At 42.2% G+C, this 18,841-nt stretch overlaps 1 protein-coding gene across 3 annotated transcripts in view; it reads left to right on the top strand.

Annotated features, from left to right (window-relative positions):
• col4a6 (collagen, type IV, alpha 6) overlaps positions 1-18,841 on the top strand; it is a 111,545-nt gene that overhangs the window by 53,588 nt on the left and 39,116 nt on the right. For all 3 annotated transcript variants that reach the window (XM_087178336.1, XM_087178337.1, XM_023422692.2), the window contains exon 4: positions 11,755-11,832. In XM_087178336.1, coding sequence (XP_087034462.1) covers positions 11,755-11,832 — 78 coding nt within the window. The remainder of the gene's footprint in view (positions 1-11,754; positions 11,833-18,841) is intronic.

Here is an 18,841-nt window from a genome sequence, read left to right on the forward strand (position 1 = left end):
TCCTCCTCCTCTATCTCTCTATCCTCCCTCCTCCCTCCATTCCCTCGCTTCTCTCCAGACGATTATTTTCACAGCGTCCGTCCCGTCCGTCCGCCATCACTGCCTCTTTCCATCCCCGCTCCTGCCTGTCGGAGGCCGTTACGTCACTCATTCCTCCGACTGTTGCTCGTTCCATTTAATTTATCCTCCTCCGTCCCTCCATCTCTCCTTTCACCTCCCCTTCCCTCTTCAAAAACACCCCGTTCACCCCCCCCCTCTCCAGGCTGGGGGCATTTAGTGCACATCAAAGGGGTGATTATCAGAGCACTTATCAAGAGGGGTGGCCACTGTCACTTCATGTGTGTGAGTCCTTACACGTCCTCACATTGTTTACTGCTGATCTGATCAGATCAGTGTTTTACATTAAAAATGATTTTGTTACTTCACGAATAAAAATATTTGGCAGCCATTTTTTTTTAATGCAGGATTCATCAACTTATTTCAGGTCTCAAAATTAGAGAGTTGTTGGGTGATAAATACTGATAAATAAAACCATATCAATCAAATGTAAATATATATTGTGTAAGACAGTTTTTATGCATCAAAAATACTTTTTTTTTGCTCAGCTGCAGGTAACAAAACAACATGAAAATGAAAGTTTCATTATTATTATTATTTCATTATCATCCGGATCAGAGATATTCAGATATACGACGCTGAGCCGGCGCTGAGCCGACGTTCCCACGTGCAGCATTTAATGAAACTGCAGCAGGTTGTGTTTGACGTTGAGCCATTTATAAAGAGGCCAAGTGTCACAGCTAAAGTGCTGAAGAATATCGTTGAAGTCGGTTTCAGAACAAAACTCTGATGACGTTGGGTTTGTTGGGAGTTGATGCCCGTTCTTCCTGTTTGGAGCATTTCATGTAAAAAACAAAAAAAAAACCATCTTGACAAGTTAATTCCATGTTAACTGCACTGCAGTTTGTCTCCTGCACTTCTCTGCTCTGTCCTCACTCACCAGCTAATGTCAACATTATGCTCCGTTAATGGATCCTCCGGGATCACAATCTGAATGTGCGTTGTAAATATTATCTTTAACGTCATGTGTCTTTGCTTCGCTGACTGAAATCAAATCATAAATATCCCTTTGTGGTCTGATACGACTTCGCTGTCTTTACGGCGTAACGTTTCCCCCCGTCGCCGACAATTTGTCAAACACTCTAAACATTTTGTGGTCAGATGTAAAAGTGATTTATCAGAGTTTCAGGACGTAACCAAACCCAGATGCTCAAACAGAGATGGGAAACTTCAGATCCACCTGTTTGACGCAGCAGCTCAGTGTTTTTATGTGTCGACCTTCAAGATGAAACGAGCCAATGAAAGAAGATGATTGATGATTGATCAATTTCAGCCTGTTCTTTTTCATTTATCTTCATAGATTTTTTTTATCATATTATAAAGGAGTAGAAGGAGAATGAAGCTGGAATTTGCTTTGTTACTAATTTGCTACTTCCTTTCAGAACTTTCAGAACTTTTCACAATAGCTTAAAAAAACTACTTTTCTTCCACTTTTATTTTGTAGGTAAATCCCTAAACAGGAAGTGATTCTTTGCGTTACTGTTGCTGCTTTCCCAGTTTTTGTCTTTTCAGGAACGTTTTTGTTTTCACTTTGTTGGGTGTAAATTTTTCGTGGTTATCCACCTTCCTGCGTCAAAAACATGGCCGTCACCAAAACCTGAGCGACCACTGCTCTTTCCTCGCCGTCTCTTTGTGCCGGCTCTTCCCTGCCCCGGCTCACGTCGGCTTCCCGGCATGTGACTTATGACTGATTTACACCTAAACACACACTTCATCTGCTCCATCGATCACACCGCGCCCCCCTTTGTCTGCGCTCCTGTCCGGACAGCGGCGTGCAGTTTGTTTTGGCTCCGACCCGAGTCTCCTTCTTTGTCTCGCTCTGTGTTGGCTGCAGATTTTTTTGCCGCATGCAACGTCTCGGAGCCTCTGTTTTATTTTTCTTTTCTCTTTATTGCATGTCGGGTGACATCATAAAAGCTGGCGTGAAGCTGCCTGTTCCTGGTTTGTTTGTGCCAGTTTCGCCAGTGGGCGCACGGCCACCTTTTGTCGGCACACTGAGAGTTAAATGGCGTGCATCTGTGTCTGTGCTGAAAGGTGCGAGATGTACAGATAAATTTAGACTTCGACTGGTGTCTGTATTTTGTGATGATAAATCATGTCCACTGGCAATGGAGGAGGTGATTGAGACAATGGAAAAAAGCTAGGGGGAATCCCAATTCTTACTGTTGCACAGGTGACTGAAAGAATTATGTGATCATCATTTTTCCACACCTGATGTTTGTTGGTTTCCTTTGAGGAAAGATTTATAACCAGTTCAATGAGGGTTTAAAATGAAACTGCTCCTTTTTCTCAAGACTCCTGTGATACTCAACAGACCGCTGTGCTGGTTGTTGACCCTGCATGAACTTTAAAACTGATACACTGTTCTATACTTGGCGGCCCGGGTCTATTTCCGTGCACCGTTTTGCTAACAGAGAGGATTTATAGCCCGACTGGACAGCAGGCAGGAGAGAAACCGAACCCAGACCGGAAGCTCATATTCCGACGATGTGGGCTGTCGGACAGGGTCTTGGCCGGAGATCTGAATACTGTTGCGGGAGGGAGTCAGTGTGGGAGTCTAAACTTGGAACGTTAATGGAAGTAAGGAGGAGATCATGTGACCCCTCCGGTGATCCCCCCCCTCCCCTGTGAGATCACCAACACTGGTGCCGGTTGTCAGGGCAGCAGTATTTCTGTCCTCATAGGAGGTGAAGTCATCCGATTGGGTTGTTACGAGGGGTTACTTTGCTGCGACACAATCTGTAAATAAGTCACAGCGTTCGTGTCGGGATGTTTCAGTTAACTCCAGGAGAAGAAAATGATTCAACCTTAAACCTGTCTCATGAGGTTTTTCATATTATATTTTCCTCTTAATTTTTCATACTTCACCCGTAAATAAGCAAGTCTTCCAAAAAAAAGAAAAGTTCTGCAGCAGACGTTCAGAAAATCAGACAACATGGAAACAGATTCATTCATGTCTGTTTTGGGACTTCTGAACATAAAAGAGAAAGAGTGAACCCATGATTGGGTCCGCACCCATTAATCACCTATCACAGATGTTTCAGAACGTTCTGGCATCGCAGATCAATCTCCCTCTCACTGACTTACATTCTTCTGTGAGATATGTTCGTGTAACGTCAGGGATCTGAGCAGGGTCGCAGTACGAGGCACGAGACCCGAGGGCACACGACGTAAACCCGTACTGGCGGTATTAGCAACAACATGTAGCCTAGCTCGCGCTCTGCCTGCGTGCCCGTTCTCGCCCTGGTTCATTTTGTTCATGATAAAATTGCTAAATTCCCATCCCCTTAAGTCTCTAATTATGTCGATGAAGGAAAGAAAAAAGAGACAGAGGCAGAGAGAGAGAGAGAGAGAGAGAGAGAGAGAGCCAACAAGGCGAGGCAGGTAGAGTCCTAATCCTGTCTAATAGCAATGTTTCTGTTCCATCATGACTGCAGAATCTTTAGCCAGAGGAAAGAGAAAGAGGGATCTGTGTGTGTGTGTGTGTGTGTGTGTGTGTGTGTGTGTGTGTGTACAGGTTTTTGCATGTGTGCAAGCAAGTAGAGATTTAAAGGTTTATCGCTGATGGAAAAGTAACTAAATACATTTACTCAAGTACAGTTGTACTGAAACGTTGTACTTGTTACTTCACTACATTTAGTTTGACGGCAACAGACAGACACACACACTCTCTTTAAATCTTAAAAATACCTTTATGTTGTATCTCAGAAGTCACTGAGTCGTGTGCGTTCATGTTTCGTGTTGGTATCAGAAGTCGTTTGAGTTCTACCTGACCTTTTCCTGGATAATGTAAAGATCTGATTGGCTGCGTGGAATTTGCATTTTACATTTTAAGTGAGCAAGTTTGGACAGAAGATAACTTCATAGAAAATGTTGTTTTTTGGAAAGTTTTCAAACACACAGACAGAGACATGATGAGAAAAGATCACAGAACACACATCTGTGTGTGTGTGTGTGTGTGTGTGTGTGTATGTGTTAATGCGTTCACACATGCAGTGCACAGTGATTGACGATATATACTATAATATGTTTTGGCAGGTGGTTTCTGTGCACCTTACACAACTCGTCAGCCAGTTGGGATTTGATTGAAAACCTCGTGCAGCTGCGATGTACAAACTTTGATTTGAAGATATTTCCCTGCAGACATCACATTTCTACGTCTCATGAATTCATATAAAAGAGTTGCATCTTCATGTTCTCTCTGTTGTGTCACTGAGGTGATTGTAGCATCAGGGATTTTTTTCTTCATAGTAACTTTAGTTTTCCGGGTGATTCGTGACCTGCTCTGGTGTTTGTTTGTTTTTGATAATTCGGTGAGTGGGAGAGAAAGCAGGAGCTTAGCTCTGTAAATCTGAGTTTACTTTGACTCTGCCAGGAAAGCGCCACACAATGCAACACGTTTATATTTAAAGACTTTGACATTAAGTCGTTTCACAACGTTAACACAGTCTTAACAGGATTAGAGACTGGGAAATGTAAGGGGGTGTAAAGTTTCTTTTACATTGTTTGCTATCTGCTAACATGAGGTCACACAATGAGAAAGACCAGCTGCTCTGTTTAAAGGACCATTGATTCAAGTCATGTGTATTTTACAGTTGTGTTTGTTCAATATGATATATATATGATCGATCACTTTGTATTGAGTTTTATGTCATTTCACAGCACGGCAGCAGGGAAGATGAGGGATGTAATTGGTGTTTGTGATTATTTGTAAGATTTACAAGACAAATCTTTTAAAAACATCTGTGAAATTAAAGCGAGCATTTCTGAAAAATCCCCTTTTTCTGCAGTATTTATGCTTTTTCTCTGCCATCAACAGCGGCTTACTCTGTTTACGTTCGCAGCCGTCGGCCATGTCAGCTGGGTGTGTGCGACGTCCTGTTTGGGTCCCTGTTAGCGTCACAAATTTCCGCTGTCTGGCCAAGTTATAGGTGACCTGGCTCCAGCTGGGTGGCCCTGTCAAGTGACTGCACGTGAGCTTGTGTAATAGTACAGAAAGCAGTGCACGTGAGCTTTTACACACATGCAGAAATACGTGAATGGATAAATCTGAAATGGTACGTTTATGCCCTGGACATGCACACAGAGTGTCTTCAACTGTCGCCTGTACACATACTCCACCATGCATGTGTGCTTATATGCAGTCCATACTGCTCACACACATGTACACACACATGTACACACACATGTACACACACACACACACACTCAAACACACACACACACTCAAACACCCAGCGTGGAATAAACAGAAGTAAACGAGGAACGCTGCAGGCCCAAACACAGCTGGTTAGTCTCCTGTGGTGTATGTCGGGGTCACAGATGGACCAGAGAGAGAGGAAGAGGAAGGAAGGATATGATGAAGGGGAGTAAGGAGACGGGGGGAGACGGAAGGGAGGAAAAAAAGAGAGGACAAATATAGAGAGATATTATGATTGTAAAAATGGGAAGGAGGAAAGTTTGAGGAGGAGGACACTAGAGGGAGGAAAGAGTCATTTTCTCTCTCCTCTTATCTCCATCTTGTCTTTCTTTATTTGCATAAGCAGTCGCACCCCCCCCCCCCCTTCTCTCGTTCCTCAACGTCAAGTTCAGGCAAAGGTGAAATGTAAAGAGGTCCTTCAGGGTCAAACACTATTTCCAAATACATTTTTCATCATTCTCACTGTCACTCTGTGGATCTCAGTCTGGGTTTGTTGTTAAGAACAGACACCTGCTTCTCCTATTTAAGTAATCAGCGTGTTCACTGGTTTGTATTATGCACTGACAGTTTGACTGACAGGTGTTGGCGTGAACTCTGCTCTCCCATTGGTTGTTACCGTGTGATGACATGCAGATTGACAGGCTGTGGATTAAACAGATCCCCCCATGCAGCACTTTGTAGGGGAAAGCATTTTTTAGGTTTTAAGGCGGTTCAGGTCTTTTTCAAAATTGCTCGTGCAACATTTACAGTTTAACACTGCTGCGGTTTTTCTGCACTTCAAGTCCCAGAATTCACTTGTCAGTCAAACTGTATGAGTGTGACCATGGGACCCAGAAACCCATCACTTCCTGTGAAGCAGGAGGATTGTCCACGTTAGTACCTACAATATAAGTGTTTGATTATTCAATATAAAGTGAATTCATTTGGCAGCTGCTTTACATTAAGCCATTTAACAAACAAAAATGTGTATACTATATACTTTCAAAAATCAACACAACTTTCATTTCAGCATGGTAAACATGCAAGTTAGCTTAGCTTAGCTTATCTTAACAGATTCATCAGACTCTCTGACCTCCACGTAAACCGCCACCACCATGTTTAACTATACGGTATATCTGTCCATCATGCTGTATCTGTGTATCTATAACATACGATGCACGCAAGGCTTTATCACTTATTTTTTTTTAAAGAAACGGGCTGTCCTGTCTCATCATGCATGTTGTCTCCGCCATATAGTGTATATTGTATTCTGGGTAACCTTAGACTCAACCGTCATCCAGATAACATCAGCAGGCCCTATAGGAATGAACGGGCAAGTCCAGACGTCGGCCGTTGCCCACGAGCTGCCACTCTCAGCTGTACGGACTGCAGGAGGTTTTTTAGTAGACAGGTATTACACCCTGCTTTTTAAAAGTCTCGAGTTAGACGAACAAGCATGAAAGTGTTTGGACAGTAAAGTATGAGCAAACAGGCGGGATTGATCGGGAAACATTAGCTCAGGCTGAAAGACGCATAGCTGGGTAATGCCACGGTGACAGAGTGGAAGAAAGGATTGATGTGTGCAAACACGTTGTTGGATTCATCCAGACAATTGGGAGCGTGCCTGTTCTATCACGTTATATCCGTGAATGTATGCTAATTATGAGCATACATTCTCACAACCTTCAACAGTATGTCTAAACCTGCGTGCAATGCATTTCTGCTGCTGAAAATATTACGAAATAACCTTTGTAATTTGGCAGTTTTCATCTGTATTTCTTTGGGGAAATATTTCTAATGGAATGTAAAACTGTTCTGTGGACTGTATTTCATTCAGCTTCATTGCATTGGGGCAGAGGAGACGGCAGGTACATCCATCTCTGTGCTCGACCTCCCCCCTTTTAAATTCTGTGAAGTACCTTGTAGCTCTGGTTTTGAAAAAGCATTATAGAAGTAAAATTCACTCACTTAATTATTCTGTAGGTGTGTTTGCTTATATATCTTTGTGAGGACCGGTGTCAGATCTTACAAGTGAGGACGTTGTTGGATTGTGAGGACATTTTATGTATTTTCCACTTTTTTGAAGGTTTTTACTGAGGATTAGGGGTTAAATTTAAAATTAGGTTAAAGGTTAAAAAGGGTGTTCACAAGTCTAGTCCATCGTGCGTCATCATTACTTGTGTCTACACATCCAAATACAGTCACGTGCCCTCCTCCACGTGTTTCTGTTGACCTCTAATAACTCTGTATTGTGTGCATGTGTTCATGTTTTACTCATTGTTCTTCCTCCTTTGGTATTTTTTTAACACCACATCACACGTCCTCCGCTCTCAGGTTGAATGTTCTCCCTAGGGCGCTGGCTTAGCATCTGTTTGCCCATATCATCCTTCACTTTTAACTCTTGGGTGTGGACGGTGCGAATTGAGCGAGGATCAGCCCCCGAGCAGGTGGAAAGCTGGATTATATCTCAGAACAATGGATCTCACGGGGCAATAGCAATCTGAATCGGCCTGCTCTGATTGGATGGTACCTGGGGAAGTATTCATGCCTTAACAAAAGGGGGATAAAATATCAAAATAATAAGGGTAACATGATACAGAGATGGGAGCTAAGAGAGCGCAAGACCTTAAGCATTATTTTTTGTCTTTCTTTTGTCATTATCTGTTCCCTTTTTTCTTATTTAAACAATCTTTTTGCTTGAACTTGTTTTTTGTTCTTTTTCAGCTTAATTTGAGATACATTAATGCCCCAAAGCACTTGTTTTGCTTCTATTTTTAGCTTCTTGTCTCTTCAGCCTCTTTGCCAAAAGTTTAATTTGAGCTTCTCCCTCCTTTTTTCTCCATTTGTTTCAACCTTTTTCCTTCGCTCTCCCTCTCTCTCTTTTTTTTCCCCTTTTCTCCGTCATCCATCCCAAATTTCACTGTTTCCCGGCTTCACTTTCTCCCTCTCCTTTGCCCTCCTTCTGTCACTGTGATTACAAGAGTTGAGGAGATCAGAGGGAAGAAAGCAGGACCAGCACCACTGACCTTTCCCCTCCTTCCCTCTCTCTCTCTCTCTCTCTCTCTCTCTCTCTCTCTCTCTCTCTCTCTCTGCTCTGTGCCAAGCTTGTTTCTTCCTTGTTGTGTGTTTTCCTCTCCTTTTCTTTCTCCACCACATTCAAGTTCGTGTTTCATTGTCTGCAGCTTTTTGAGGTTGTAGCTGACTCGGTTGTCTCGTCTCGGCCAGGTGGTAGTAGTAGTTGTAGTAGTAGCAGCTGAGAGTTGTTACCAGTTTTCTTAAAATAATGATTATCTTTCAACTGTAGGTTTGAAGACGTCACATTGGGTTTTAAGAAATTTTATTTTTCAGCATTTTTCTCGATTGAATCGAATCAATTAATCAAGAAATGTATCAGCAGATTAATCAATAATGAATATAAATGTTAGTTGCAGCCGTAATGTAGTAGAAAATACAGTACTATATTAGTTTCTACTATAATCTAAGAGTTTTATTCTTAAATATTGATTTTATTTTATTTTGTTGTAAAATTGGTCGCATAAAGTTGCTGAAAGTTACATCGAATAAGTCATGAGTTACTATATGTTTGCATGATCTGTAAATAACTACTGCTGTAATAGGTTAAGTAAAAGCATAGACTTGATCATGTGATGAGGAAGCCACACCGTGCACCGCTTTATGTTGCGACTGAACTCAACCAGTAAATCGATCTAGACGTGTTTGGTGTGCGCTGAAGTTTTTGTGCTGAAATTTCTGAATACATTTGACAAGAGATCTGATTTTGCAGATTCAAAATTGGAGACGTGCAACTCAATAGCAGAGAATGAGGAGCATCTTCAGTTGTGAAAAATTCACCATATATAAATATAATAATGCGACATTAATTAAAACAGCTCAGATCCATCCTGTGCAGAGTCGTCTATTAATGTCGTCATCTTGTCGACCCTTGTTAAATAAAAATTTCTCAGACGCCTTCACATGGGATATGCACAGTCTTTCCCAGGCTCTTATTATATTCAACTTGAGACGCAGACCAGCCCAGCTGATGAGTACTAACAGGGGTCCTGGAGGGTCCTTGACCTCGATTGTTGTGGATATGAACACTCGCAGACTGTGCTCATATGAACTAATACACTCTTCATCACATTTCAGCTTTGACCTGCACACTTGCTCCTCCGTCCACTCCTGTCCCCTTAATCTCCATCAGACCCCCAGTCAACACCCTTTTTGTCCCTCCTCCTCTCCCGTCCTCCCTCCTGTCCCTCTCTCCTCCACGTCTCGCCACCCCGCCATCACCCTTTCATCCGCTAATCACGTTGAAACGCCAGCCATGACCTTTGAGTTTAACCCCAAAGGAGACCCCCAAATCACAGACTTGTACGAGACATTTGCTCATGTATTCACACAAAGGACTCGAGCATGCTAATTAATTACCGCGCACATATTATGCGCGCCATATTTTACACACGGTTTAGATGCAACACGTATAAACACGCAGATACATACAAGACAAATAAGAAAAACACAAATATTTCCGCTCACCATGTGGTCCATCGCCTCCCACCCAGAGACCCGACATGTGAATAGATGGCATTCGGTGTTGTGAAGTTTTAAGGACCTCTCGTATATGAGCTTATGCCACTCATACGTCAGCTTATAAAGGCTCGAAAAGCACTGCGTGATGTTTTCGCAGGTATGTCAGGAATGCCACCCAGTGAACTGAAGGTTAATCTGCAGTCCAGTTGGAGTTCATGCGCCACAAATGGCGCGTGGTGACACTCAGTTTGTTTATTGGGCATAGGACGGGAAGTAAGAGCGGCAAAATGTGGCAAAAAAATCAAAGAGAAGGGAACAGCTTATAGAAAGCTATTGTCCACAACGCTGCCATGTATGCATATAACGCCACCCGTGGGCCGCTTCGACCTTGGCGGCGCAACTTTACGTGTGTTTTGGTTTGTACAGCGCTCAGTCTTCAGACGACCATGACAAATTATACATTGTTTGAAAGCTGTAAATCTCCTGATTCTGTCCGTGGAAACCCTTTTAGGATCCTCATGTCACCGCAGCAGCTGTTCTTCATTTTGTAGTACAATCGTTCTTGGAGGCAGACACGTGTCCAAGCACTAAAAAACCTCACACTAAGGTTTAGTCCAACAAATGTGTTGTCGTGGAGGAAAAGTTGCTTGATTGACTGATTGATTGATAGATTGAGACCAGGGTTATGACTGTGAGGTCCCTCGAAATTATATTACAACTTCCTTAATGTGATTTAGTTCTCTTTGGAAGAGTATGTTGTGGTGTTTCATTCTCAGAATTTATATCTTATCTTATAATCCCTAATTTTCACAGTCGTCTTTAAACACAACCTTAGCAGCATCACACAGCTGCAGTTCATATTGATTAACCTTTGATTCCCAGTGGAGCATCAGATCACCATTGAAAATGTGCAACTTTGCAGAAAGTTTTCACGCCCCAATCCCACTGGATCTTTAAGAACAGATTAATATTTCTTTGCTCATCAATCATCGGTTCTCAAGAACAAAGCTCCATAAACAACTTCTGTGTAAACAGCATCTGTCTTCTGTCCTCACATTTTGTAATGGCCTGATAAACCCTTTTTTGCATACGGTAAAAGTGGATTAGTTTAGTCTTTATGTAACACTCAAATGTGTGATTTTTTTTTTTTTTCTTTCACGCCAGCTCACTCCTGTTTGCCCTGGCTGAGAAAACAAGCATCCCGCAGGTCACAGTAGCGTTACGAAAGAAGTCACGGGGGAATTTAAAGCTTCCCCCGGGGCTCCTGTTGGTATCACTGGCTCTATTCTTTCGGTTAGAGGTTTGACTCTGGTTGTAGTTAAGGTTGCGTTTCTGTTACTAATCAATGGGCACGTAAGAGCGCTGGAGGTGAACAGTTGAACGGTCACACATCCAGTCAGGACGCAATGCAAAGGGAACACTTCATTGTATTATAACTCAAAGAACCTGATGCTACATGTTATGTTTGGATACATAATTAAATCTGCTCTTTAAAAAAAAAAAAAAAAAAGTCATGTTCTTTATCTTTCAACACCTGGAATGAACATTGACTGGATCTGATCCTCCTTAAAATCCGGTTTAAATCCTTTTGCTTTTTTCAGGTTGCTGTACATCTGGCTGATGCAGCTGTTAGGATTCCTCTTATGCACGTGACTTTAGATGTCTCTCTACTGCAGTGCTCTTTGTTTGATTGTTTTCTTTTATTCACGCGGGGATTTGAACAAAGACTCCTCCACTTATACATTAGGCCTCGACGTGAAGCGCCTTGCACAAAAGACGGGAAACGTGTGACTTATTTTGCTTTTGCTAACCACAATTTTCCAACATGAAAGGGAGAACAAACACCGAAAAATGTCTGGTCTTGAACAGAAATACATTTCCTAAGCAGTTGCTGTAATATCCTTTTCTCTCTGTCTGTTCTGCAGGGTGCAAAGTTTGACGAGCCGTGTGGAGGCCTGGACTGTAGCGGAGGATGTAGGTGCAACCCAGAGAAAGGCAGCAGGGTGAGTCACGTCTTATCTGCATGATGCTGTCTTCTTTTGATCTGTGTTAAAATCAATTTTATCTCTTTACTTTGAACCTAAAAATCATATTTATCAAAATGTAGACATGCATAGTTGCAGCGTTTTGTCACAATAAACCACAAAAGGGCAGCGAACCATAGGAACCTTTATGTGATTCCGTGATTGCTTTCTTTAAATTAGATTAGTGCAATTTTCAGCCTGGTATTTAGTTAACACCCTTATTTTATGTTGCAGTGTACAAACACAAGACAAGACACGCATGTAAATGTAAATAAAGACAAACAGGACAGAGCTCGTTATGTGATTGGATTTATTGCATTAAGCAGACTGATCATCTCTTGGCTGTGAGGTGAGCAAACTAAACTGGGTTGATTGTGATATTTGGCCACTCCCACAAAACAATGTTTAGTTTGTTAACTATTTATTTCAGCTGAGGTTTCGATTTAAAAAGCTGTTCTGATCGTTTAATTTGCAGAAACAAGTAAATTACCTTTGGTTTGTCAAGAGACTGTGACCTCAGGGCTCCCATTTAAATTTTTAAAAATCTTTTTCCACACATCAACGCCCACAAACATTATCACTGTTTGACATATATCAAAGTGAGCTCAGTGTCGGCCAACTGCCCGTGTCTATAAGACTGAACTGTGATTTCTCCAGGCGAGGAATCAAACTCAGACTCGTAAACACAAAGCAGATCATGTCTCCGGGCGAGGAACTTGTTTTCTTGGCTTTGCTTCCATGACATTAATGTGAAGGAAATCTTTCCCTCCTGCAGGTCAGCGTTAGACAGTGTTTCTATAGGTCTCTCAAAAGCAATAGTTGAACGTCTGTCTCAAGGACGACTGTGAAGACACTGCTAGCAAACAGAGGTCGTGATGATATGACGCTCTGAACAGTCATAACACAGGGACACTGCCTTCCCTTGGAAAAGTAGTGCATGAAATATACAACATAAGTTCAGGTCGACGTGGTTCATCAGACATAGCATTTATCAGACATAGTATATACAGATATATTCACATGGTTTCCACCTGTCAGCTGTTCACACTTTAGCAGCAACAGACAAAGCAGCTCGGCTGTTTGAATTACGGCTGTAACGCAGGGTGGCAGTTAACGGGAACGCTCTGTGGGTGTTTTATATGTCAGTATATGAACCTGCTGGCTTCATAAAAATTCCTATACATTGACAGGCTCCTGTAAATGCTTCAGCATCACCGGGTTCAGAGAGGTGACGGCTGTAAATATATATATACAAGTGGAAGTGCAGCTTCAGAATATGTTTTAAAGTGTGGTTTTAATGCTGTCTTTGAAGCTCGGACACTGCAGGGACTTTAATTAAGATGCAGACACGCTACACTGACGTGGAATATTTCTAATTCTGAGGCGTTTTATGGTCGAATTTCAATATAAGACGAGCATGATTGCAAAAGCCAGACCGGCAGCAGCGTAAATCCAAAGGGTTTGTCTTTGTTCAGTCAAACTTTACAACCCCACAAAACTGCAGTCGGCGGTGGGATGTCATTTATTTACATGCATTTATATTAATGTTACAAACAGTACAAGATATTGTTCTTTAATGGAAGGTAATGGTAGATTCCTGTCGGGCCCATCAGGCTCCACCAATCAGAACGTCAGGTCGGCCTCTGTGTGGCCTGAGAGACGAAACCCAGGGTGAAGAAAAGTCTTTCCAGTGAAGCTCAGCAGTGCTGTTGTTGATAATTGAAGCTGAACGTTATGTAACAGCGTTTCTATTCCAGGGCTTTTCCCTTTGATTTAACTTTCACCTTCAGTCATCCCAGCGCACCCACAGGAGAAGAAGCAAGTCATTTGCAGACTGTATTTTGCCCTGGGTTTCGCCTCTCAGGCTATATGTACATATACAATGCTGCAACTTCCTGTGCAAGTTTTTAGAGTGAAACAAGAATTGAATCTGTTGTAGCTAAAGCTAAAAAGATAGATGCTAGAATTGAACATCGATAGAATATTAAATATTGGACGAGGCAGAACTGGACAGGTGTCTTCATTCATTTTCAGCTTTTTAAATAAAAACCTTAAAAAATCAGTGGCACTTTTTATCGCCATGTTGTGTATGCGCGTGTGTGTGTGTGTGTGTGTGTGTGTGTCTGTGCGTGTGTGTGTGTGTTCACCTCTGGCTAAAACCAGACTAACTGCAAGCTTCACACTGTAGCTCGGCCTCTTTCAGCCTGTATCCAAACAACAATTACTGTCTGACACAGAAGCCTACACTTACTGCCTGCTGCCTACTGTATGCCACTTTAGGTAAATGATATAGTGACGAGCGCCACATTACAGCCAGGTACCTGTAGGTAAATGATATAGCTCAGGTAATACCACCTACCTCTGTACGGGCCTCCTGCTCGGCCTAAATGACACAGCCAGCGGCTCTATTACCTTCTGTAACTGTTATTGTTGTGAGCCGTTCAGGTGGTAAGGTGCTTATTTGTCTCTTTTCAGTTTTACTTTTGTACTTACAAGTCGGTGACGCGACGCGTGTTCTCGATCATAGCCGTTAACCGCCCTGAAGTTCACAGGTGGAAAGTAGTCGAGTGCAGAGTCTGGGAGTCCGGGCTCGATCCTCGATGGTTTCCCCGTCATGACTGGAGGTCTGTGATGCGTTAATAAGTCTATATGAGCCAAAGACTCACTTTAGTTAACTTTATAGTAAATTCACCTCCACCAAGTTCGGTGCAAATTGGTTCAGTAACTATTGTGTTTAATCTGCTGACTAACAAGCAGATACAGGTGAAAACATCAGTAATAATCAATCAATAAAATGTGACGGAGACAGAGTTTTGTCCAAATGTCTAAACTAAAAATACTCAATTTAATATTATATAAAACAGAAAAAGCGCAGTGAATACGGCAAATGTTAACTGATAAGACAATTATTTAGTTAGTTAAACATTCTCAGTATAAATATGCAACTATTTAACTTGATGTTTAAATTTAAAGTAACAACCAACAACAATTTAGATCAAGTTGTTAAAATCTTTTTCTTTCTAGTTCCAGTTGAGTGAAAGTTCGCTGTGTCTTAATGTGCCGCGTGTCTTCATCCCAGCCGTTCTCTATCTGACTGGCTCTGGACCAGAATCAAACAGTTTTCCCTTTCTCCTGCATGATTTGTGCAATCTGTTCTTCGTATCATGCAGGAGCTGTGCCCGCAACAAACTTTGGCACCTACTACTTAAAAAAACAAACACAATTTTTTATTTTCTTTTTTAGCTGATGCTTACTGATGCTAACTGACAGAGAGTAGATGTTGTCACGTATGACTTTGGCGATGCTCTGTTGATCCCTGAGGGTGAACCTCTCTGTGCCGCTTCTGTGTGTGTGTGTGTTTGTGTGTGTGTGTGTGTGTGTGTGTGTTTGTGTGTGTTTATATAAGGAAGCAAAAGCAAGAAACTGAATTTGAAATGTACTCATATTTCCAGCAGGTTACAGTCACGTTTAAGTTCCCATCATGCATCAGGTGTTGATTCTAAATGCAGTTTGACACTAATAAACAAATGATAAGCCTGAAAATACGCACAATATCAACATCAGTCTGTCACCTTCTGATCAAACAAAATGTTCCTCGTACTTCCATGTTATTCGTGCCGTTTGCCGTCTGCACATGCTTTGGCTCATATGTACCAACGACCTTGCCAACAGCTCTGGAGGGCGCTGGAACGGCGTGCTGCTTATAGAGGAGGAGGAGGAGGGCAGGACTGGCGTGCAAAACATAGATATATGACCTGAAGATGTTTCCTGCAGCCAATAATTGCAGCTTTACAACAAACATCTGGTAATAGTGGGAGGGACAAACACACCTCTTGTCAGCGTTGTGTGCTTTAAAAAAAAAGAATAAAGAGGCTTTTAGTAAATGTAGAAGCTTCTGTAGCTCGTTTATCATCCGTGGCTCTTAAATCCATTGCTAATGCCTGAGTAAGACCCCCCGCTCCTCTGGGTGATATAATGTCTGACCCCCGACACAAACGCACCAGAGACACAATCCAGACGGTGTGTGTTGGTTTTCATTATTATTAGCCAAAGGGCTTCAGTTTTACTTCGACTTAAAGTCCTCAGAGTCTTTACTTTAGTCTTTCCTGGCTTTAATATCTGTGTCATATTGGATCCATTAAGTCCAATAACATCCGCTCCCATTGGGTAAACCCCGAGGGTCAGAGGTCAGGATGACAGGATGGTGTGTGTGTGTGTGTGTGTGTGTTCAAGCGATGGTTAGGTCAACACACTGGAGCTTTTCAAGTTGCTGAGCAGTCAGGAAGTAGGTGCTTTATTTAATTTTGTCGGACCGCCGTCTGTGTCGATCAGAACCACATTTCGACGAGTCGCCAGAGGGGTCGGCTCAACGTTTTCTGTGTCCCGCTGGAGCCGAGTTCCTCCTCTAATCAGGGGGTTTCTGCAGCGATTAAATTCTCAAACCGGGGATCTGGTGTTTTCAGTGACGTTGTTCTCAATCATATAATCGAGCCCTATTGGTTATAAAACATCCCCCGACACACTGAGGAGACAGTCAGCCTCCAGGCAACACCGCTAGTTTTTCACCACTGTCGGCTCTAGTCGGCGTTTGTCACCGGCCAATCAGCTGATTGAACATGTTGAATTAATGGAAGTCATTAAGAACGATAAAGGACGATAATTTAATGAGTAATTTTCCCAGTTTTCCACTAAAACTGTGAGGAAACTGAAAGATAATGCTCTTCTCTCTCTGCCACGTTTTATTATGAAAGTAAAAACAGAAGGCCATGTTCTGCACCATGATCTTACTCTCCTCTTCAGTGTTTGACTGTGTCGATGTAAATAAAGCTCTGACACAGAGACAGCATCATGTCAAGCCACAGAAACATTTAGCCGGTAGTCGATAACTGTTGTATTTATTTATAACGTGTTTCCCAATAAACAGAGCAAGATTTCAGCTTCAGGACAGACCAGGTCCTAAAACAACAAACAAACAAATGTGAAACTCAAACTACAATAATGGTTAATCTCAATAACTAACATAAACAGGAGAAACCTTGGTCGAAAGAAACGGCAGACAAACCGCTAAAGTCGTCCTAAGCCTGGCAAAATCTGCAGGGATAAAAACGAAGGTGTGGCCGGTCGGGACGGGGAGGGGGATGAGTCTTGCCGACTGTCAGGCCGAAGAGGGAATAACATTTATGTAAAAACAACAGGTTATAGTAAAATGCACCTTTCTGATCTGTCATGCACATGAACGTCGTCTCTCATAATGTCGTCGTTTTAAAAAGTTCATAAAATGGAAGAAAAAAAGAGCAACAGCAGTTTCCCATTAGCCAAGATCATATCTTTAAATTATCTTATCTTATCTGAGCAATGGTCCAAATTCACTAATATAATATCATAAATATAAAACAGTGAAAACATATGAGAAGCCGGGAATAGAAAAGTGATCGACCTGTTTTTATTATGACTCGCTAAATAAGAATGAATCGATTACCAAAATAAGAAGAAACACTGTGATTAGCTGAGAGAGGTGCCTGTGATATCACATGATGGTGGCATGAAGAAGTATGTAAGTGTGTGAGAGAGCGAGGGAGAGAGAGAGAGACACATTCTCTCTCACACGCCCAGACAACAAAGGAATGAAGGATGAATAGAGGAAAAGAGAGAGTGCAGCATCCGACCCCTTTCAAAATAAGATGAGGGTAAAGTGATAGTGGATGTGTGTCTCGGTGGGATGGGAAGATAAGAAAGAGCAGGGACGAAACCCCTCTGCGGGGCCTCCCGATGAAAGACTGTGTCTCTCCATCCCCTGAATTCCTTTACTTTAATCCTGAATCAGGTAGAGAGGAGAAAAAAAAAGAAAGAGAAGAAACAGTTGAAGAAGAGGAATGGAAAGAATAAGAGAGAGAGAGAGAGAGACGGGTGAGCAGAATTCCTTTTATGTCAAACCAGACGAGAGAGAAATGAGGAGAGACACATTTTCAAGATTAAATCCGTAAACAAAAAGAGACGGAGACAGGAAAGAAAACTGTCAGGAAAAAGGCAAGAAATAAATGACGGATTTAACTTCGAGCTTAAAGAGGAAGTCGAGAAAGAGACATGCAGTGAGAAAATATAGACAGATACTGGCATGGATGGATTAGCTACTGAGCGGGGGCCTACTGGGCACAGGTCCAGGGGCCCTTAGACCAGGAGTCAATCAAACAACTACAAAGGGACACAAAACAAGCAGTAGTTGACACAAAATAACTAAAAAGAGACAGAAAACAAGTAAAAATAGATGCAAAAGTGACAGAAAAGATATAAAATGAGTGAAAATAGATACAAAACAACTACGGAGAGACAGAAATTGAGCATGACTTGACAGAAAATGACCACAAAGACGTGCAAAATGACTGAAAAGAGACAAAAAGTCAAGTAAAAAAAGATGCAAAACACCCACAAAGAGCCACAAAATGACTCACGTTAGAAGGAAAGAACTAGAACTTGAAGACCAGCACAGTCTCTGGACTTAAACCTCATGAAGGCGGTTTGTTATGAACTGGCCAGAAGGTGAAATCAAAACACTCTCTAAGTGCAACAGAGTTGGGACCAACTTTCTGAACGATGATTTCCATGTTATTCCATTAATTTCAGAGACATTAAAGTTTAATTTCAGAGACGTTAAAGTGTGTAAACTTCAGCGCCATGTGGAGAGACGGAGGTGAGTTTAAAACACAGGCTCAGATCAGATAATCGATGCTGGCAGCAGCGTGACCCTGAGACAAGCATGAGCCATGACTTTGATCTGTGTCTCTCTCTCCTCTGTCCTTCCTTATCTCTCTCTCTCTCTCTCTCTCTCTCTCTCTCTCTCTCTCTCTCTCTCTCTCATGCGTTCTCTAATGTGTTGTGTTTGTGATTATTAAGCTTGTCTGGGTTTCGCTGAGTGAGCAGTGTGTGTGCATGCGTGCGTGTGTGTGTGTGTGTGTGTGTGTGTGTGTGTGTGTGTGTGTGTGTGTGTGTG

Source organism: Seriola lalandi, unplaced genomic scaffold (assembly GCF_002814215.2).
Source record: "Seriola lalandi dorsalis isolate HSWRI2012SDOR001 ecotype SW California unplaced genomic scaffold, Sedor1 jcf7180002054684, whole genome shotgun sequence".
NCBI lineage: Eukaryota > Metazoa > Chordata > Actinopteri > Carangiformes > Carangidae > Seriola > Seriola lalandi.